Source organism: Mustela nivalis (genome assembly GCF_964662115.1).
Source record: "Mustela nivalis genome assembly, chromosome: 1".
Classification (NCBI taxonomy): domain Eukaryota; kingdom Metazoa; phylum Chordata; class Mammalia; order Carnivora; family Mustelidae; genus Mustela; species Mustela nivalis.
Window position 1 is genome coordinate 162506681 of NC_139020.1, and position 22418 is coordinate 162529098.

Genomic DNA, 22418 nt, shown 5'->3' on the forward strand with positions numbered 1-22418 from the left:
CACCAATTTTATATTCTTACCAACTGTGCATGAGGGCTCCTTTTTCTCCACATCCTTGCCAACACTTGTATTACTTTTTATTATTATTATTTGATACTAGCCATTCTGACAGGTGTGAAGTGATAGTGCATTGTGGTTTTGATTTGCATTTCCCTGGTAATTAGTGATGTTGAGCATCTTTTCAGTACCTGTTGGCCAACTTTCTGTCTTCTTTTAGAAAATATCTGTTCATGGGACGCCTGGGTGGCTCAGTTGGTTGAGCAGCTGCCTTCGGCTCAGGTCATGATCCCCGCGTGCTGGGATCAAGTCCCACATCCGGCTCCTTGCTGGGCAGGGAGCCTGCTTCTCCCTCTGCCTCTGCCTGCCATTCTGTCTGCCTGTGCTTGCTCTCTCCTCCTCTCTCTCTCTGATAAATAAATAAAATCTTTAAAAAAAAAGAAAATATCTGTTCAGATCCTCTGTCCATTTTTTAATCAGGTTGTTTTTTGCTGTTGAGGTGTTTGAGTTTTTTTTGTTTTTTTATTTAATATTTTATTTATTTACTTGACAGAGATCACAAGTAGGCAGAGAGGCAGGCAGAGAGAGAGGAGGAAGCAGGCTCCCCACAGAGCAGAGAGCCCAATGCAGGGCTCGATCCCAGGACCCTGGAATCACGACCTGAGCCGAAGGCAGAGGCTTTAACCCACTGAGCCACCCAGGCACCCCAAGGTGTTTGAGTTTTTATATAATTTGCATATTAACCCCTTAACAGATACATAATTTGCAAATATTTTCTCCCATTCGGTAGATTGTCTTTTCATTTTGTTTATGGTTTCCTTTGCTGTGCAGAAGCTTTTCAGTTTCATATAGTTTCACTTGTTCATTTTTGCTTTTGGTGTCAGATCACCAAAACTGATGTCAAGTTTACTATCTTTTTATGTTTTCTTCTAGGAGCTTTATGGTCTCAGGTCTTAAAATCAAATCTTCCCTTGTTTTGTTTTGTTTTGTTTTGTTTTTTAAGACTTTGTTTGAGAGAGAGAATGCGAGTGGGGGGTGGGCTCAGAGGAAGAGGGAGAGAGAGAGAATGCCATGCAGACTCTGTGCCGAACCCGACATGGGGCTCAGTTTCATGACCCAGAGGTCATGACCTGAGTCAAAAGCAAGACAGGCACTTAACCGACTGAGCACCCAAGGCGCCCCATGTCTTTCTTTGATTTTGAGTTGATCTTATATGGTGTAAAATAGTCGTCCCATTTCATTCTTCTATACATGGCTGTCCAGTTTTCCCAATATCATTCAGATATTAAAGAGGCTGTCCTTTCCCCATGGTATATTCTTGGCTCCTTTGTCATAAATTATTAATCATATTTGTGTGGATTTATTTTTGGGCTCTTCTTTGCCATTCATCCTCATTTCTTTTTTTATGCCAAAACCATACTGTCTTGATTATATAGCCTTTTTTTTTTTAAGATTTTATTTATTTATTTGACAGAGAGAGATCACAAGTAGGCAGAGAGGCAGGCAGAGAGAGAGGGGGAAGCAGGCTCCCTGCTGAGCAGAGAGCCCAATGCGGGGCTCGATCCCAGAACCCTGAGATCATGACCTGAACTGCAAGCAGAGGCTTAATCCTCTGAGCCACCCAGGTGCCCCTATATAGCTTTATAATATAGTTTGAAATCAGGCAGTGTGATGCCTCCAGTTTTGTTCTTTTATTCTCAAGGTTGCTTTTGCTGTTTGTCTTTTGTGGTTCCATACAAATAGATTGCTTTATTCTATTTGTGTGAAAAAAATGCCATTGGAATTTTGATAGGAATTTCATTGAATCTGTAGATTGCTTTGGGTAGTATAGACAATTTGACAGTATTAACTTTTCAGCTTATGAGCACAGAATATTTTTCTATTTTTGTTTTCAGTTTCTTATATTAATGTCTCATAGTTTTCAGTGTGTAGGTCTTTTCCTTATTGGCTAAATTTATTCCTAGGTGTTTTATTCTTTTTTATTTAATTGTAAGTAAGATTGTTTTCTTAATTTCTCTTTGTAATAGTTTTTTTATTAGTGTCTTATAGAAACAACAGATTTTTTTCATATAATTTTTATTTTTTTAAAGATTTTATCCATTTATTTGACAGAGAGAGAGAACACAAACAGGGGGAGCAGCAGGCAGAGGGAGAAGAGAAGCAGACTCCCTACTGAGCAAGGAGCCAAATGCTGGCAGGGCTTGATCCCAGGACTCTGGGATCCTGACTTGAGCAGAAGGCAGACACCCAACCAGCTGAGCCACCCAGGCGCCCCTGCACAACAGATTTTTGTATATTGACTTTGTATCCTGTCAGATTTGCCTATTAGCTCTAACACTAACTTTAACACTATTAACTCTAACTCTAACACTTTTTTGGTGAAGTCTCTAGGATTTTCTTTCTTTCCGTCTTTCTGTCTTCCTCCTTCCTTCCCTCCCTCCCTTCTTTCCTTCTTGTAGGCTTAGTGCTGGGCTTGAACTAACAACCCTGAGATCAAGACCTGAGCAGAGATCAAATGTCAGATACTTAACTGACTGAGCCACCCGGTCGCCCCTTGTCTTTATGATTTTCTATGCATAATATCATGGCATTTGCAAATATTGACAGTTTCATCTCTTCCTTTTCAATTTGGATGCCTTTTACTTATATTCCTTGCCTAATCGCCCTGTCTAGTAGGATTTCCATTACTATGTAGGATAAAAGCAGCAGCAGTACACATCTTTGTCTTATTCCTGATATTGGAGGAAAAGCTTTAAGCTTTTCACCTTTGAATATGAAGTTAGTGGAGTTGTCCATGTGTAATTTTGATAGTCACTGACAGATTGCCTTTCGAAGAGGTTGTGCCAAGTTGTATTCCCACCAGCCCAATAGGAGGGTGTCCATTTTCCTATACACTTAACTATATATTATGCTATATGTACTGTTTAATATTATTTAGTTCTCTAGGTGAAATATCACTGCTGTATAAGTTTTGCATTTCTGTTACTTATTCATCTATAAATACATAATAAAAAATTATTCTTTTTTTTTTTTAAAGATTTTATTTATTTGACATACAGAGACCACAAGGAGGCAGAGCAGCCATCAGAGAGAGAAAGAGAGAGAGAAGGGGAAGCAGGCTTCCTAGTGAGCAGGGAGCCCGATGCGGGGCTCGATCCCAGGACCCTGAGATCATGACCTGAGCCGAAGGCAGAGGCTTTAGCCCACTGAGCCACCCAGGCACCCCAGTTACTCTGTTTTTGAGTATCCAAGCTGATACTTAAATTTTATATAATCATAAATAAGAAAGTATTCTTTCCCCATCTTTCGCCATAACTCTACCTCCTTTACTTTTTCATCCAATAGGTTTTTTGAAAATTATGTCTAATTTTATTATGATTATCTTTTACATTAAATGTACTTTATGATCCAAGTGTAAATACATATATTAAAATTTTAGGCTTTTCTAGAACCACTGCTCTGAAATGTCCAAGATCAGTCAGCCAGCTAAGTATCTGTTCAATAAGAGGAATAATATTTGGAAAGCTTACAGGAAATAATTTATAAAAATAGGACATGGGGCACCTGGGTGGCTCAGTGGGTTAAGCCTCTGCCTTTGGCTCGGGTCATGATCTCAGGGTCCTGGGGTCGAGCCCTGCATCGGGCTCTCTGCTTAGCAGTAAGCCTGCTTCCCCCTCTCTCTGCCTGCCTCTCTGCCTACTTGTGATTTATCTCTCTCTCTCTCTGTCAAATAAATAAATAAATCTTAAAAAAAAAAAAAACAAAAAGGACATAACTCTAGACTAACTTTTATAATACTGGCTGTACCTTCTCAGCCAGACTGCTAAATGTTGAAATCCCTCAGGGCTCTATTCTAGGCTCACTTTCTCCTCTCTATATTTTCTCTGAGCCCATGGCTTAAATGTTATTTTATACTATTGATTTTCAAATAGATATCTATGGCCGGGACCTCTGCTGTGAACTCCATTTGGTTCAAAACATTTTAAATTTTTCTTGAGACTTCTTCTTTGACCCATGTGTTATTCAGAAGTGTGTTGTTTAATTTCTAAATATGTGGGGATTTTTAAAAACTATTTTTCTCTTTAATTTCTAGTTTAATTCCTTTGTGGTCTAAGAATGGATTCCTGTTTTATGGCTCAAGATGTGATCTGTCTTGTTGAATGTTCCATACAAGCTTGAAAAGAATGTGTACCCTGCTGTTGTTAGATCTATTATTGTATGAATGTCAGTTATATCAGGTTGATTGATAGTGCTGTCCAAGTCAACTATATCTTTACTGATTTTCTGCCTGCTTCATCTACCATGCTGACAGGTCAGCAATGACATCTGCAACTATAGTTGTTAATTTCTCTATTTCTCATTGGCAGTTTTGTCATTTTTTGCCGCATGTATTTTGAAGCTTTGTTGTTAGGTGCATACATGTTTAAGATTATTATGTATTTGGGGGAATCGACCCATTTATCATCATGTAATGTCCCTCTTTGTGCCTGATATTTTCCTTGTTCTGAAGTCTGTTTGTCTCTAAATTCAGTTCAGTTACTCCAAGTGTCTTTTGATTAATGATAACATGATGTCTTACTCCATGCCTTTGCTTTTGATCTGCCTGTGTCTAGGGTTTCCTGTTGACAATTTATAGTAGGGTCTTCTTTTTTTAACCAGACAAGTCTTACAGACCATCTGTATTTAAAGAGGCTATGGATATATTTGGATTAATATCAACCATGTGTGTAACTATTTTCTTTGTTGCCAGAGGCTTTTCTGCCTTATCTGGTTTTGATTGAGCAATTTGTGTGATCCCTTTTATCTCTTAATGTATCAAATACACATCTTTACAGATGTTTTCAGTTGTTTACAAGAAGTTTACAGTTGTTTACTAGAAGTTTAATCATTTTAGGGGCGCCTGGGTGGCTCAGTGGGTTAAGCCGCTGCCTTCGGCTCAGGTCATGATCTCAGGGTCCTGGGATCGAGTCCCGCATCGGGCTCCCTGCTCAGCAGGGAGTCTGCTTCCCCCCCTCTCTCTCTGCCTGCCTCTCCATCTACTTGTGATTTCTCTCTGTCAAATAAATAAATAAAATCTTTAAAAAAAAAAAAAGAAGTTTAATCATTTTATAAGCCTACCTTCAAATGATACTATTTTTTCACATGTAATATAGGTTCCTTATAACAGTGTCCTGAATTCCTCCCATCCCCTATGATATTGCTATCATTCATTTCACTTAATCCACATGCTGTAATCCCCCTGTGTGTTGTTACTATTATTGACTTGAACAGTTATTTTTTTTAGATCAATTAGGAATGAGAAAATAAGATTTATCTTACTTTCACTTACTCCCACAGTGCTCTTCCATTCTTTATGTATATCCAAGTTCTAACCTGTACCTTTGGTAATCACCCTGTGTGTTGTAACTATTATTGACTTGAACAGTTATTTTTTAGATCAATTAGGAATAAGAAAATAATATTTATCTTACTTTCACTTACTCCCACAGTGCTCTTCCATTCTTTATGTACATCCAGGTTCTAACCTGTACCTTTGTTTTTTTTTTCTAAGATTTTATTTATTTGACAGAGATCACAGATCTCTGTCAGAGAGGCAGAGAGGCAGGCAGAGAGAGTGAAGGAAGCAGGCTCCCCACCAAGCAGAGAGCCCAATGAGGGGCTCGATCCCAGGACCCCAAGATCATGCCCTGAGCTGAGGCCAGAGGCTTTAACCCACTGAGTCATCCAGGCGCCCCTCTAACCTGTACCTTTAATAACTGAAGAAAAGCTTTTAACATTTCTTACAGGGCAGGATTGCTGGGGATGACTTCTCTTAGTTTTTATTTGAGAAAGTATTTCTCCTTGACTTTTTTGTTTTTGTTGTTGTTAAATTATTTTAAGCGAAATTAATAGGACATAAAATTAACTATTTTAGGGATACCTGGGTGGCCCAGTTGGTTAAGTGTCTGCCTTTGGCTCAGATCATGATCCCAGAATCCTGGGATCATGCTGTACGTCGGGTGTCTGCTTATCCCTCTCCCTCTGCTTATCCCTCTCCTTCTGCTCCTCCCTGCTACTCATGCTCTCTCACTCTCTTGCCCATCTCTCAAATAAAGAAATGAGATCTTTAAAAAGAAAAAAAAAATTAACCATTTTAAAGTGAACATCAGTGGCATTTAGTACATTCACAGTGTTGTACAATCACCACCTTTGTCTAATTCCAAAACATTTCCATCAGTCCAGAATAAAACCCCTTATCCATTAAGCAGTTTCTCTGTGTTCCTCCTCCCTGTTCCTCCTTCCCTCTAGCTCCTGGCAACCAGCAGTCTATGTTCTATCTCTGTGGATTTACCAATTTTGGACATTTCATATACATATAATATGTGACATTTGTGTCTAACTTCTTTCAATAAGCATAATCTTCATTTATCTATGATGTCAACTCAATCAGTACTTCATTCCTTTTCATGGCTGAATAATACCCCATTGTATGGATATACCATAGTTTGTTTATCCAGTCTTTATCCACTGATGGACTCTCTTCCAATTTTGAGGGATATTTTTGTCAAATATAGAATTCTACTTTGGAGGTTTCTTTCAACATTTGAACTCTTTCATTTTGCTATCATCTGGCTTATTGTGGTTTCTGATAAGAAATCTGCAATGAATCTTACCCTTGTGTCTCTATAGGTGAGGTGTTTCCCTTTCCCCCACCTTCACCTCCCCCTTCTTTCAGTATTTCTCTTTGTCTTTGGTTTTCTGTGATTTGAATATGTTAAGGAAATATAACTAAACAAAATCTCTCCCAACCTAGAAAACCTCTCCGTAAAGGTAGAGGAGACAAAAAACAGGTTTTTTTTCTCTTTGCTTTGCTTCTTTTTAAGATTTACTTTTTAAGTAATCTCTACACCTAATGTGAGGCTTAAACTCAAAACCGCAAGATCAAGAGTTACATACTTCACTGACTGAGACAGCCAAGTGCTTTTTTCTTTTCTTTTTTTAATGAACATTAAATCAGAATGTGATATGCCTTACAGGCAGTCTTCTAAGGAATTGCAAAGACAGGAATTTCACTTGTTTGTATAGCCATGCAGGTAGAACCCATACACATGCATATTTTCAAGATCCTAGTTTTTACTGTGGAAATTGTGGAGACCCACCTGTGCTAGTTATTTGGCTTTATTGGGCATGGAGGTGGGGGAAATTTTCTTAAATCCTTATTGTGGGAGGTAGTTGCATATAAGTGTAAGGTACCCACCAAATTAGGCCCTTCCTGTTCCAGAAGCCTTAGTGGTAAGGGAGCTATCTCCTGAAGTTTACATTTCAAAATAATGGCTCCCAGATCCTAGAGAAAATATTCCTGAGTTGTGAGACTGGCAAGAGGCTTAGGTAACCATTATAAAGATTTAGATAGAAATGAAGAAGGCAGAGAAAGAGTTCTAAAAAGAAAGGGAGAAGGGAAAGAAGTTTCTTCCTTTGTTTTCACCAGGGAGAATTAAGCCTCTTTAATTTGTATTTGTTCTTACAAGTAGGATATGTCTAGATGTAGTATTTTAGTATTTAATCTGCTTGATGTCTTCTAAGCTTCATAGATTAGTGCTTTGATGTTTGTCATTAATTTTTTAAAGTTCTCGGCCACTATTACTTCAAATATTTCTTCATTTTCCTTCTGGTATTCCAGTTATGCATATGTTATATCTTGAAATTGTCCCATAGTTCTTGGATACTCTGGTTTCGGTTTTTTGTTTGTTTGTTTTGTTTACCCTCATTACTTTTTCCCTTTGGATTTCAGTTAGGGATGTTTCTATTGACCTATCTTTAAGCTTACAAATTCTTTCCTTGGTTGTATCCAGTGTACTGACCAGTCCATCAAGGCATTCTTCATTTCTGTTACTGTATTTTTGATTTCCAGCATTTCCTGCTTCCTGAGAATTTCCATCTTCTTACATTTCATATCTGTTCTTGCACGTTGTACTTTTTCCTCTAGAGACCTTAACATATTGATCTTTCTATTTTAAGTTTCTTGTTTGGTCATTCCAAGATTTTTGTCCTTTTGGAGTCTGATTCTTTTTTTTTTTTTTTTTTTTAAGATTTTTATTTATTTATTTGAGAGAGAGACAGTGAGAGAGAGAGCATGAGAAGCGAGAAAGTCAGAGGGAGAAGCAGACTCCCCATGGAGCTGGGAGCCTGTTGTGGGACTCGATCCCAGGACTCTGGGACCATGACCTGAGCCAAAGGCAGTTGCCTAACCAACTGAGCCACCCAGGCGCCCTGGAGTCTGATTCTGATGCTTGTTTTGTCTCTTCTGATTATGTTTTTCTTGCCTTTTGACGTTTCTTGCACATATTCTTTTTTAAACCATACAGTATCTGCTGTTAGATAATAAGAACTAAAGTAAATAAGCCTCTGCTATGAGGATTTATGTTAATCTGGCAGGGTTGAACTGTATGTGACGTTTGCTGTGGCTGCAGGTCCAGAGGCTTCAGGTTCCTCTGGTGTCTTTGTCTCCGTCTCTCCTCCTGACTTTGGGCTTCTTGGATATTCCTCCTCAGAGAGTGTGTGTCTTGAAGCTCTTGGAGCTATAATCCACTGTTACACTGGAGCCCTCTTGGTGGGGTGGTAAAGTGTCATGGAGGGGAAGCATTCAATCACTGTATGATGAAGTCTCAGTATTTAGTGGACCTGTGTCCCTGGGCTACTTATAAGAGTTCCAGGACCCAGTTCCAATTTTGGGGTGGGGTTGGAGGGGGTCCCACATATACAACACCAAGCAATTCTGACACTGTCAGCATGGAGATAGTATCAGATTCTGCAGACTAGTAATTTAGCCCTGTAAGACTGACCTCTACTCTCACCTCAGACACCAGTCACAAGTCCCAGGTTATTAGCTGAGCTTCTGACCAACCAGTGACAGATTGGAGGTTACAGTGACCTTCTTAGGTTCAACTAATTTGCTACAGCAGCTCACAGAACTCAGAGAAGCACTTACTCATGTTTACCAGTTTGTTAAAGGATACAGATCACCAGCCAGATGAAAATACCTTAGGCAAGATGCCAAACAAGGGAGCTTCTGTCCTCATGAAACTTGGGGCCAGCTTGGTGACACATAGAAGCGTTCTGGTTCCCCAAGCATGGAAGCCCTCTGTAAAGGGCCAAAAAGCTGTTCTCTTAGGTTTTTATGGAGGCTTTATTACAGAGACATGGTTGATTAAGTAACTGACAACTGGCTGATTCAACCTCCAGCCCCTCCCCCATACCCCTGCCCTTGGGAGAGGGGGGATATTGAAAGTTCCAACCTTTTAATCACATGGTTGATCCTTCTGGCAACTAGCCCCTGCCCTTGGGAAGAGTCCCAAAAGTCACCTTCATTAATAACAAGACATTGTTTCACTTTTTTGGCTTTAAAGCATTTCTAGGAACTGTAGGTGAAGACCAAATATATCTGAAAAATATGTTTTTGTCATCTGAATGACCAATTATATATTTCTTATAAATCATATTGCAGGCTCTCACCTGTGTATTGATTTCCCTTACTCCCCACCTCCTTCTCTAAGATAGAAAGGTCCAAGGAGCCTGGAGCTGAAGAAATTCCCTTTCCCCAGGTGGGATAAGACTCAAGTAAAGTGTTTTCCCCTGCAGAATAGGCCTGTGTTTATTTTACAGAAGAAACCCTTGAGTTCATTTTACAGAAATCCTCCCCCTCCCCTACCAAAGCCACCAGGGAATCTTTCTCATTTCTTCACCTTGATAATCAAGTGGGATTCCTAGCTCTAAAGCCCCTGACCCTCCTAAGACTGTGGCCCCCAAGAGTTTCTTCTAATCTGTGCTAAGTCTCCAGCAGTTCATTGTAATTACCTTTTAAATGTTCCTCCAGGTTGACTTCTGCTCCACCTAAGCAGATCTCAGACTTTGTGAACCCACCTCTCCAGATTTGGGGATGGATTTGCCCTGCACACTCAAGTTCTCTGATAAGTCCAAGGGAAGTTGATGATTTTCCATTTATCTTACCCCCCCCCTTTTTTTTAAGATTTTATTTATTTATTTGACAGAGAGACACAGTGAGAGAGGGAACACAAGCTCAGGGAGTGGGAGAGGGGGAAGCTGGCTTCCCACTGAGCCGGGAGCCAGATGCGGGGCTTGATCCCAGAACCCTGGGATCATGGGGTTCATGACCTGAGCCAGAGGCAGACGCTTAATGAATGAGCCACGAAGGCGCCTCGGTCTTGCCTTTTCTTGTTGTGAAGATGAAATGGTAACTTCTAAGCTCTTTACATTGAAGTTGAAACCAGAAATATACTTTGAGGTCCACATTCATCTATCTGGTATTTTACTTGACATATCTACTTACGCATCTCATATTTGCCAGGCCAAAAACAGACCTCTGAATTCCTGTCAACCCTTGCTCCATCCACCATGCCATTCATTATTCAGGTTAGAAACCCAGTAGTCATTCCTGGCTCTTCATTCTTCACTCCTCACTTCTGTACCCACCTGCATGTGCTGTCGCTTCTCCCTCCCGTATGCATCCTGCAATGGTCCTCTGCTCTCCAGACCCACAGCCCCCATCTTCAGCTCCCACTTGGCTCCTCCAGGGACATCCGAACAGTTTCTCAGCTTCCACTTTTACTGTTCTATATTTTTTCCACCCAGCATCCAGGAATATCTGTTTAAAATGCAAAGTCCATCATTCCCTCACTTCAAGTCCTAAATGTATTTAGAAAACACTGTTTTGCATTACTTAGAGAGGAAAGCTTTGTCAAATATTTTATCTACATAAACGTTCTAGGGATTGAATTAGTGAGGCTGAGTGGAGAATATATTTGTTTGATCTTTGCCTGTGAGTAGCACTAACTATTCATGAACTGAAATTTGTATTTGAGTAAAAGATTCATATACCTTTTTGCATAGGTCAAAAAAATTTTTAACAGAGTTTCTTTGCCTTTACTTTTAATTATCTCTTCTGTTGTCCTTATGCTTTAATATACACTGACTTGGAACAGTGTGACAAATTTTATATGTATTTATATATTTAAAAATGTATGTGTTTGTATAGAATAGTATATAAGATAGACATAAAATAGCATAAGAAACCTGAAGACCCTTATTTAGGAGGGCAAAACCCCTGAATGACTCCTGTTGTACTTGGAAGAAATCCTGACTTCCACCAGGGCCAGCCCACCTCCCTCCCTAGGCTCCTGGGCCACCCTTCATTGTCCATAGGCCTGATGTCAGTTCTAAGAGTTCCTTCCTCTTAGGACTTTCCATATCCCAGAACATTTCCCATTACTTGGAACACACTTTTCCCTAAACCTTTTTCTAACTCCCTTCTTAGCCTTGAATCCTGTGTTAGTTAAATGCCACCTTAACACAGAAGCCTTCCTTGATGTCTCTAAAAAGTTAAGTGCTTGTGTTACTCTTTCCTACTCTAGCCAGATCTTTTCCCTTATAACACTTATCACAAATTGTTCATTGGCTGTTCTGTTTTTTGCCACTTTTCCACTAAAATAGAAGCTTCATGAGAGCAGGAGCCATCTCCATAATGCGTGTAATCTAGCAAAGTGGCCAGCATAGAGAAGACCCTTTGTAAGTATTTGAGGAATGAATGAGTGAGTGAGTGAGCCCAAGTCAGAGGGAGAGATTCGATGAGATGAAAGTGGTAAGACAAACCTTCCCAGTGAGTAGAGAAGTATGTGAGAGCTTAGAGCAGGAAATATTTTTTTCGAGGTCCTCTTATGTTCTGGGTCTTGTACCAGCTGCCTTCAAACATATCGTTCACTTTCTTAGTAATCCTTTTTTTATAGATAAGAAAACAGCCTCACAAAGCTCATATACCTGTTCCACGGTGACCTAGTTGGGAAGCAGTAGAATGAGCATTCCATTCATAGCTCTAGCTGCAAAGCCCTATTTCAGGATCACAGACCTGTGTTTACAGGACCAGTTGGCAGTAGAGAAGGTGGGCAGGGTGGGAATTAGGGCCAGACAGAGAGCCTGTGCCCCATCCAAAGGGACAGCCACAAACAGCCAGTCGATAACCACAGGGGAACTTGGGGCTAGGGTGGGGACAGCTACCAGCTTGTCACAAGAACTGTAAATCTGATTTTTATGGTAAATACTCTATCCTCAGTTATTGGCAACCAGTTTTTTAAATTTTAAACTCTGGGAGGTCAAGCGAAAGTTATACAGTGACTGTTTTTTGCCTTCAGGCTGTCCATTTGCAGACTCTCCTTTACAACACGAATGATGAGTCCAGCTTGGCTGGAACAGAGAGTGGGTAACATGGAGGAGAATGGCAGTAAGTCAGGTCACATTAAGATGTTTTGGGGGTGGAAGTAGGGAGGGCCTTAGGCCGGTAGAGTATGTTGTCAGCTCTGCTATAATGTGATATGCCTTTTCCTAAAAATTTCCATACTGTGCAAAATTCTGCATTGGAAACTACCGGGCTTATGGGGGTATACGGGGTTGGTGCATAACACTGAAAAATTGTTGGTGACACATAAAAAAGCAAGTATGAATTTAATTTAATTTAAATTGCAGTTTTACCTACATTAAATGGTTAAGAAATACATAATAATGACAATAAATATGGCACTTTTCCTTGAAAGAGGCCTGAAGCTTGCTTGTGGAGGGAATGTGAGAGGATTGTAGCTCTGGAGTTGTGGTGAATGAGTGATCTGAAATCAGGGAAAGCTGCAACACCACGTGCACTGAGCTACCTATTCCCATATTGCTCACCTGGGGGTCATTTTCTGTGTGTCTGCTATTTCTCAGGAGAAATCCTGCATAAACACAAGATTTATATTATGCACAGAATATTCCATAATATATCAGTCACATTGGAACAAATAATACCTTTTCAAAACGAGTTGTAGCAATACTGTGTGTTGGCAGGCTTGGAAGGCCTTAAGAGTCACAGAGGGGCACCTGGGTTGCTCAGTCAGTGAAACGTCCCAATTCTTAGCTCAGGTCATGGTCTCAGGGGTCACGGATCAAGCCCTGTGTCAGGCTCTGTGCTAAACATGGAGCCTACTTAAGATTCTCTCTCTCCTTCTCCTTCTGTGCCTCCTCCCTGCTCACTACCTCTGTAAAAAAAAAAAAAAAAAAAGTCACAGAGAAAACAAGGCATACAAGCAGAAAGTATGAATGTTTGTTCCAAGTGAAGAGATTAAATAAAGTCTGCCTCTTACGTTCATTTCCTAGGGCTGCCATAACAAATTACCACAGACTTGGGGCCTTAAAACAACAAAATTTATTTTCTTGCAGAAGCCCAAGATCCAGGTAATTGCTTGGGGCATGCTCTCTGTAGGTTTCTAGGGAAGCATCCCTCTGTGCCTTCCTCCCTAGCTTTTAGTAGTGACCAAAAGTCCTCAGTGTTTTTTTTTGTTTTTGTTTTTTTTTTAAAGATTTTATTTATTTATCAGAGAGAGAGGGAGAGAGCGAGCATAGGCAGACAGAATGGCAGGCAGAGGCAGAGGGAGAAGCAGGCTCCCTGCTGAGCAAGGAGCCCAATGTGGGACTCGATCCCAGGACACTGGGATCATGACCTGAGCCGAAGGCAGCTGCTTAACCAACTGAGCCACCCAGGAGTCCCTCAGTGTTCTTTACCTATAGCCGCAACACTCCTCTCTGCCTCTGTCATCACAGGCCTGCTAGTAAGGACACCAGTCACAGGATTTGGGACCCACCCTCAACCAGTATGGACTCAACTTGATCAGATGTAACCATCTTTCTTGAGGGGACATGATTCTACCAACAACACCTTTTCTCCACCCCTCCATGGGAGATTTAATAAGTCTGGATACATCCTCAATTTGATGTTTCCTTGGTCTCATTAAACAGGTATCCATGTCTGCTGATACTTGTCAGCAAGGCCTTTGTTTGTCTAAGGGTCACCCTTGGCCTCTGTGAGCCTGAGTCTTTAAGGAAAAAAAGAAAAAAATAATCTGAGCCACACTCATTGTTACATATGATATGTTACATATAGCCCCACTAGTCCCTGTCTAGACCCAGTCAGTCCTATCTCCCACTCCTGCCCCATACCTGCTGTACCTCGACCAAGAGACCTGGGAATAGCATCAAAGGCGGTGACATGGCAGTGATTGTGTGTACTCAGGTGCAGAATGTGTCACCTCTGAACACGTGAAGGACTTCTACTAGCCTTGCCTTTGTTATAGCTGGTGACTGAAGACCCTCTCAAATCACATGACCGTTTCATTATTTAACAGAGAAAATAATTTAGGAAGGAGATAAGTTTTAATAGACATGAAAAGGAAGTCAGACATTTTACTCCCAGATCTCAAGGTTATAAGGGCCTTTCAAAGGCTTGCTTGTTCTCTTTTAACAAAGGAAGGAGTGCCTTCTGTGGCAGCTGAGAGAAGTGTGTGTGTCAGCCAGCCTTTCAGTTCAGCGGGCGGGGGGGGGGGGGTTGTTTAAAAGAGAATTCTTATAAAGTTTTCTGTCTCTGTTTTTTTGGGGTTTGTTTGTTTTTTTGAGATTTTATTTATTTATTTGACAGAGATCATAAGTAGGCAGAGAGGCAGGCAGAGAGAGGGGGGGAAGCAGGCTTACTGCTGAGCAGAGAGCCTGATGTGGGGCTCCATCCCAAGACCCTGAGATCCTGACCTGAGCCGAAGGCAGAGGCCCAACCCACTGAGCCACCCAGGTGCCCCTTTGTCTCATGTTTTACTTTTCCAGGGGAAGCTGGGTACGTATGCTACAGGTTGTAACAATGAAAGGTATTTCTTTTCATTCGCTAAATCTGTTCTTCTTCATCCTTCAAGATCTTTTGACCTTTCAGTAGCAAATGATGGTATGCTGGGATTCATGCCCCACTATCAGCTAAGGATTTGTTCATGTATCATCTGTCCCCAGGCTGCTCTTCTTTCTGGTCTTGAACTTGCTGTGCCCTCAGCCTGTAACATACTTTGCCCATATTTGCATGGCTTCCTCTCTTGCTTCGTCCAGGTCTTTGCTCAGCATCACCCCCATGAGAGAGCTCTTTCTTTCTAAAGCAGCCCTTCTTCCTCCTTCCCCTTGACACGCTTTGTCTCTTTACTCTGCTTTTTAGTTTTATGATACGTACCATGACTGATATTCTGCAGTATCAGTGTTCATGGTCTGTTTCCCCCTATATAAGGTTAACTCCACGGGGTAAGAGCTCTGTTGTGTTCATGTCCCTCTCCCTAGTACAAAGAACAGAGTTTGACATATAGTGGATACTCTAAATAAACATAATTAAGTGATTGGGTCTTTGTCATTTTCTTTTGAACCAACCAGCATTGTCTGGTTTTCCATATTGGATAGTTGGCAAAGCTGTTGTGCTAGAGTCTTTGTGAGTTTGCTTTCTGAACTTTGGAATGCTATGTCACAAGTCAGCATCTATCAAGATGTAGCACGGATACCAGACCTGCCCATAAATATATATATATATATTTTTTGTTGTTGTTAAAGATTTTATTTATTTATTTGAAAGAGGGAGAGAGAGCATGAGAAGGGAGAAGCAGACTCCCCAAGAAGCTGGGAGCCTGATGTGGGACTCGATCCCAGAACTCCAGGATCATGACCTGAGCTGAAGGCAGTGGCTTAACCAACTGAGCCACCCAGGCATCCCTGCCCATAAATATTGTAGAGGAAAGGGAGTTCCAGCCAGAGATGTAGTACCTCTCTCTCTGTCCAAGGCCCACCCACAGCAGCCCCCAAAATCCTATTTGCTGTGAGGGACTGCTGGTGCCCCAGGAAGAAGGTGGGCAGTGCTCCAAAGCTGGGCACTCAGCCTTGAGGAAGGGAGGACAGCTTCAGAGAATTTCTTGAGCAGGAATGACAAGTCTCTCTTGCTGTAGCTACTATTTCGATCGTAACTGATGCAGTTAGGCAGGGACTCTGGAAAGAGGCAGACTCTGACAGCTGGCCCCCTGAACAGTGAATGGTGGGAGCCTCTGGAGAACTCAGGGTCACGACTTTTCTGGACTTTATTATGCCTGGGACAAGGCTCTTTCTTTCTTTCTTTCTTTCTTTCTTTCTTTCTTTCTTTCTTTCTTTCAGTTAAACTCATCTACTAATATTATCTCCATTTCATAAAAGAAGGACTTTGCTTTTTCTGGTTTTACTGAGATATAATTGACACACAACTCTGTGTAAGTTCAAGATGTACAGCCTAATGACTTACCTGTATTATGAAATGATGGCCACTGTAAGTTTAGTTAACATCCATCATCTCATATAGATTTTTTAAAAAAGAAAAGAAAAAATGGCTTATTCCTTGTGATGAGAACTCTTAAGATCTACCTTCTTCACAACTTTTGGATGCACCACACAGCAGAGTTCGCTATAGTCGCCATGCTGTACATCACATTCCAGTACCCTTTTTTTTTTAATCTTAAAACGGAAAGTTTGTATCTTTTGACCACCTTCATCTAGGACCCCACCACTGCCCCTAAGGACATTTTAATTAAAAATAGTAGGAATGATATCATCCTGAAATAAAATTAGCTCCATGAAAATTGGTCCCTGAAAAGCTCACGATTGTGTTTCATTTTTCTCATTTCACCATGCACTGGTGAAACTACATCTTAGACCAGCATTGACTCCAGGATGGTGTTGGGCAGTCACCACTCTGAGCAGTACCTGCAAGTACACGAGTCACATGATACTCCATGAGAGCAGCCTCCATGTTGTGTCTTGTAGATTGTGACAGACCAGCAGACAGGACAGAAGATCCAGATAGTCACCGCAGTGGACGCCTCCGGATCCCCCAAGCAGCAGTTCATCCTGACCAGCCCAGATGGAGCTGGAACTGGGAAGGTGATCCTGGCTTCCCCGGAGACATCCAGTGCTAAGCAGCTCATATTTACCACCTCGGACAACCTTGTCCCTGGCAGGATCCAGGTAAGGCTGTTGACAGGCATTTGTTTCAGCACTTCAGCTGCCAAACTTGTTTCTGACTCCTCCTTTGCCTTGAAGGCCACGTCCATCTCTAGAAGGTCCTTCGAGGACCTACAAGTGTGTTAGGTTGCTGCTTTGGCTAAAGTAAAAAACCAAAATAAAAAAATATATATTTAAAAAAAGGGATGGGGCACCTGGGTGTCTCAGTTGGTTAAGCACCTGCCTTCGGCTCAGGTCATGATCCCAGGGTCCTGGGATTGAGTCCCATATCGGGCTCCCTGCTCAGCAGGAAGTCTGCTTCTCCCACTGACCTCTCTACTCTCATGCTCTCTCTCTTTCATTGTCTTTCTCTACCTCTCAAATAAATAAATAAATAAATAAATAGATAAATAAATAATATTTAAAGTAAAAAAGCAGCAAGTGAGTGGCAAGGCCCAGGAGGCAGCAAGCTTCAGTGTTCAGATGGGGTAGAAGTTGAGCCAGGACAGTCTGTGGCCCACAGGAGACTGGCCTGAGCAAGCTGGTACTAAGGCCACTGGAGAATGCTCTAACTAACCTAAGCTGGATGGTGGCAGTTCTTGGCCCCTGATATTTTAGGGGTCCCACCTAGGGCTGGACACAGCCAGATGGGGACTGACTTGTTCCTAAATCTCACTTCATCTTTTCCAGGTCGTCAGGCATGGTCCTAGCTTTTCATTCTGTCCTTACTTGCACCTGTGAACTCTGGGTCTCTCCTTTCCCCCAGCCCTGACAGCCATCATCCTACTTTCTGTCTTTATGACTTTGGTTATTCTAGGGACCTCACATAAGTGGAGTCCTACAATATTTTTTCTTTTGCAGTTGGTTTATTTCACTGAGCATAATGTTTGTCCCAGAAGTTCAGACTTCAGCTTGCTAATGCCAGGGAGCTATAGAAGGTGAGAAGGGCAGGAAGCAGGAAGGATGGAGAAGTATTTAGTGTATGTGCTACCGAAGTGAGCACAGGGTAGAGAAGGATTTAATAAGGTGCTCTTCCAGCTGTTCATCCATCTTGTAGCCTATGTCAGAATTTCCTTCTTTTTTAAGGCAAAATAATACTTCATTGTATGTATAGACCACACTTTATGTAGTCATCTGTTGGATGTTTGAGGTGCTTCTACCTTTTGGCTCTTATGAATAATGCTGCTAAGAATCCATGTGTTTTGAGTGGGGAGGGACTTTGTACTATGGAGAAAAATAAGGGAAGGATTTTTTTTCTTCTGATAGAACTGGGTTCAGAACATAAGTGATGTTCAGCTTTCAGAACTGCACTTCTGAGACTCTTCATAATGTAGTTAGTAAATACTGCCTCCTTTCCCAGAGTACATTCTGATCAACTGAAATTAAAGTTGCTCCCTGCTTTTTCAGACTTCTCCTTGTTCATGAGAAGGTAGCTGTTGATTTTGTTGCATGTTTTGTAAGAGATCATTTTACACAGTAATTTCTATATATATTCCCATCACACAGCAATAACCATGATGGTTCTTGTTGGTACATTATTTAAAGAGCAATTTTTTCACTTTCTTATATTTGTGGCAGTTACAGTATTCCTCCAGGTGAGTAACACTGTCACCTAGAAAGTCACCTGCAAGTGAAGGAGAAATAACAGGTTTCAGAGGTCGCCTGTTTCTAGTCTTTCTACGCCCAGCTGCCTCAAGGAGAGACCTGGTATATTAATTAATAAAGCTTGGTTATTTCTCTGCCAAATATACCTTTTTGCATGCATTCCAAGCTGTTTCATGGGATTAGAGAAGGAGCCAGAAGGTCCTGCGGTACATTCATGTCAGAGCACTGCATGTGATTCTCCACATGGCCCCCCATCCTGGACATCCGGGTTATGCTAGCCAGATGGGAGAGTATGTGAGTGAAAACCAGTGCCTAACCTTGGACACATGCCCCCCAACTATCATCACCACTGAAGGGGTGCAGTCTAGGGGAGCAACAGGGCCATTCTTAATGTCACTAACTTGTCAAGTAGGATTTTCCCAGTTCTGCCCAGGGTTTTCCTGCTTAGAAACTCAAGATTAGGAATTTATAGTTAAACGTTAATTTTTTTTTATGATCTGGTTTTTAATAGCACTTCACTTATTTCCGGGTTTTTCTTAGATCGTCACGGACTCTGCTTCTGTGGAGCGCTTGCTGGGTAAGGCCGACGTCCAGCGGCCACAGGTAGTAGAATACTGTGTGGTCTGTGGCGACAAAGCCTCTGGTAAGTAACCCTAGGTTTTGCTAGGCACACATCATGGTCCAGTATCATGAACCAAATAGAGGTTGGAGGATTATTAGAGAGAGAACATTTTCTGTAGGTTTGTAGATTTTAAAACATGAACTCCACTTTTCTGAGCAGATAGTGATACAAATAAGCAGACCTGTTTGTCAGATTATTAGAATCAAAAGGAGGAGTCAAGACACTGTTTCTGTGACTTATAAATCTGGGCTGTGTGTCAAATATTTACGTACTACCAAGGAAGCAGTCATTTATTTGGGGGTAGTATTAGCACAGTGCTTTGCTATTTCACAACATGTGTTATCTCTCTCTTCTTCATCCTAACTTTCTCTGTCATCCGCTCACTATAACCCTGTGTGGTAACTACTGTAATGAAGGAGGTGAGAGCATGAGATCCTGGCTGGAGCCTCAGGTTCAGGCAAGGTCCCCCAGCGGCAGTCAAATTCTGTGAGGCTTGGAGGTTGAATATGTTGGTAAAGCAGAAAGGTGTTCTGGCTGGTGAAGCCAGGGCCTGGTGAATTTACTGTCCACACCCATGGTGTGTCTTTGGGGAAGAGCTCCTGGACTTCTGTGATTAGGATGTGAGTGAAAGGAGACTGGAGAAAATGTTTGTCCCAGAAGTTCAGACTTCAGCTTGCTAATGCCAGGGAGCTATAGAAGGTGAGAAGGGCAGGAAGCAGGAAGGATGGAGAAGTATTTAGTGTATGTGCTACCGAAGTGAGCACAGGGTAGAGAAGGATTTAATAAGGTGCTCTTCCAGCTGTGCTGTGGGAACAGGCCTGAGTTTTGTGATTCAACTTTATTCTGTAGTCACAGAATTCCCAGGAACTTTGGACACTTTGTGGTCCTGGTTAAAACAGAAGGTTGGACCAAGCATATTAGGAGGACAGCCCAGACAAACATCCACAAACATCCATGTCAGAAGCTCCAGTCCCCTCCTAGCTCATGGTACCATTTGCTGTGCCATGGTGCCCTGCCTCTGTTCCCACTCCTATCTTGAACAAGGCAAAACCCAGCCCATCCCACCCCTTCTCTGAAGCCAGTGCTGCCTGTGTCCTTGTCGTCCTTTGTGTAGACGGCTCTGGCATTTGTTATATTCTCTTACAATTGATTGTTACAGGCCCAACTTCTACACCGAATGGGCTCTTCTTGTTAGAGCAAGAACATGCCATCTCTATATCCTAGCTTCTTGCTCAGCCAGGACAGGCACTCTGCAAACTTTTAAACAAATGAATGAAGCATAGACATAAGAATGAGGCCACAGAATCTGCTTGGCTTCCCCATTTGTCAGTCCCCTTCTGGGCTTAAAGGAATAGCCTAATCATAGGCGTATAGTGCCACAGTCTCCAGATATAGATGTCCCTCTAAAGTCTAGAGAGGCTAAGGAAATACACTGCAAGGAAGGAAAAATGATGTCTACGCAGCAACTTTAGTACCACTCTTCAAGACACAAAATTGAGACCTTCCAAGTACATACTTGGGGAATGGCTCTGCATGCCAGAGTTCAGGACAGTGGGACGCTCAGTAGCTGCCATCAGTGATGATCTGGTGAAATGTTTCTTAGCAATGTAGCTATGATATTGGGTTACAGAAGATCAAACCAGGAGAGCTTATCCATGTTTCTTTGCCAGCTGGGAACAAAGGAGGGGTCATGCATGTGGAAGCACTTGGTGTATTTGGGAGGGTGCTCTGAGGTAGGGGGCTCTTTCTAATGTCATTGGGCATTAGAAGTTAGAGACACCAAAGTACAGATTAGAAAAAAAGAACTGTATGTAATAAATGTATTTCTAGAACTGTGTTTCCAAGAGAGTCTGAATACCTAACCAAAGTGAGCCACATGGCATGTACCCTTCCCTCACCTTGGGGCTACATAACCATAGCCTCTGCACTTCCCCCAGGGTAGCTCTAGGACCCAGGACCTGACTCACACCGAGAGAGTAAAGAGAGGAGTCGGACCCTGGGTGCTTGAACAGCACACGCATGCTTCTGCTACATGCCACCGTTGGTGGGACAGGAGCACTGGGAGGCTTCAGGAGCCCGGCTCTGTGGGGCCACGACCAGGTGTGCATGGCAGGCAGTACCGCTCAGCCATCCTCTGGGAGCTCCTGCTGCATGTTAGGTCCTTTGTGTACTGAAAGCATTAAGGTCATGCCGTTTACCAGCTGTCATGTAACCTATCGGAACTTCTGTTTTTCTATCGTGATGTCACAGGGCTACTTTAAAGATTATAGGAAAATTAGGGGAAGACCTAAGTGCCGTGCTTCATGCCCAGGCTCATGGTTGTCCCGTGGCCGCCCTCACCGGATACCATGCCCTGGTCACTTTGATGGCCTTCCCTTAGAAACGGGCCTTTGATGGACCACCTCTTCTCTTGGTGATCTGTTTCACACACTCTTTCTCCTTTTAGGCCGTCACTATGGGGCTGTTAGTTGTGAAGGTTGCAAAGGTTTCTTCAAAAGGAGTGTAAGGAAAAATCTGACCTATAGCTGCCGAAGCAACCAAGACTGTATCATAAACAAACACCACCGGAACCGCTGTCAGTTTTGCCGGCTGAAAAAATGCTTAGAGATGGGCATGAAGATGGAATGTGAGTAACTGTGTGAGCAAGCAACTTGAGTTAGCTAGTTGGAGGAAGCAAGATTTCTATACCTGGCTTTAAAATACTCTAAGAGGAAAATATCCACTGAGGCTTCCTGTTGTTTCCCTTCTCTGTCAGCTAGGTGGTCTAGCACCCATGCTGCTGCGATTGACCATTCTCCATGATGTGTGTGGAAGCCTCCCCCAGATAACTCGGCGTGCAACTCAGCGCAGTGGGGTGAACACAGGCTTTGGAGTATCAAACCCCAGCTCTGCCAGTTGGGAGCTGTGAGGCGTGGGGAAGACATGGCACCTCTCTCAGCCACAGCATCCTTCTCTAAATAGGACCCCTTAGCTTTCTAACATATTGGATCTGGGGTTCATACTATCTTTCTTTTTAAAAAGATCTTTATTTCCTTCAGTTGTTTCTGGCCCATGTAGCTCTCTCGACCAGATTGCTGGAGGGAGAGACTGCTGGTGTTACAGAAAGCTGACACACCATTAAACAATTTGCAGAAGCCATGCAGGCTTGAATTGGACATTAGAATGGTTCTCTATGACACGTGGCCCTGGACAAGCTCTCTGTTAAGGGCCCACTTAAAGATAGATAAAGATTTCCCTTCCTGGAAAGTGCATTTTGTGAGCAGCAAAAAGTGAAAATCCGGAGGGCTCCTTGTGGACCCCCCACAAGACCATGCTGAAGTTTCTTAGCAGGCAGTGAGCTTGCACTCTTTAGACCAAG

At 42.2% G+C, this 22418-nt stretch overlaps 1 protein-coding gene across 4 annotated transcripts in view; it reads left to right on the forward strand.

Moving 5' to 3' along the window:
* The window catches only part of NR2C2 (nuclear receptor subfamily 2 group C member 2), a 105077-nt gene that overhangs the window by 60595 nt on the left and 22064 nt on the right, over positions 1-22418 (forward strand). For 2 of the 4 annotated variants that reach the window (XM_082748232.1, XM_082748233.1), the window contains 3 exons: positions 16657-16857; positions 18979-19081; positions 21507-21686. In XM_082748232.1, the coding sequence (XP_082604358.1) occupies positions 16657-16857; positions 18979-19081; positions 21507-21686 (484 nt within the window). Of the gene's footprint in view, positions 1-12246; positions 12269-12605; positions 13337-13560; positions 13813-16656; positions 16858-18978; positions 19082-21506; positions 21687-22418 lie in introns of those variants that run through there. The other 2 variants (XM_082748235.1, XM_082748234.1) reach the window with 2 other exon arrangements.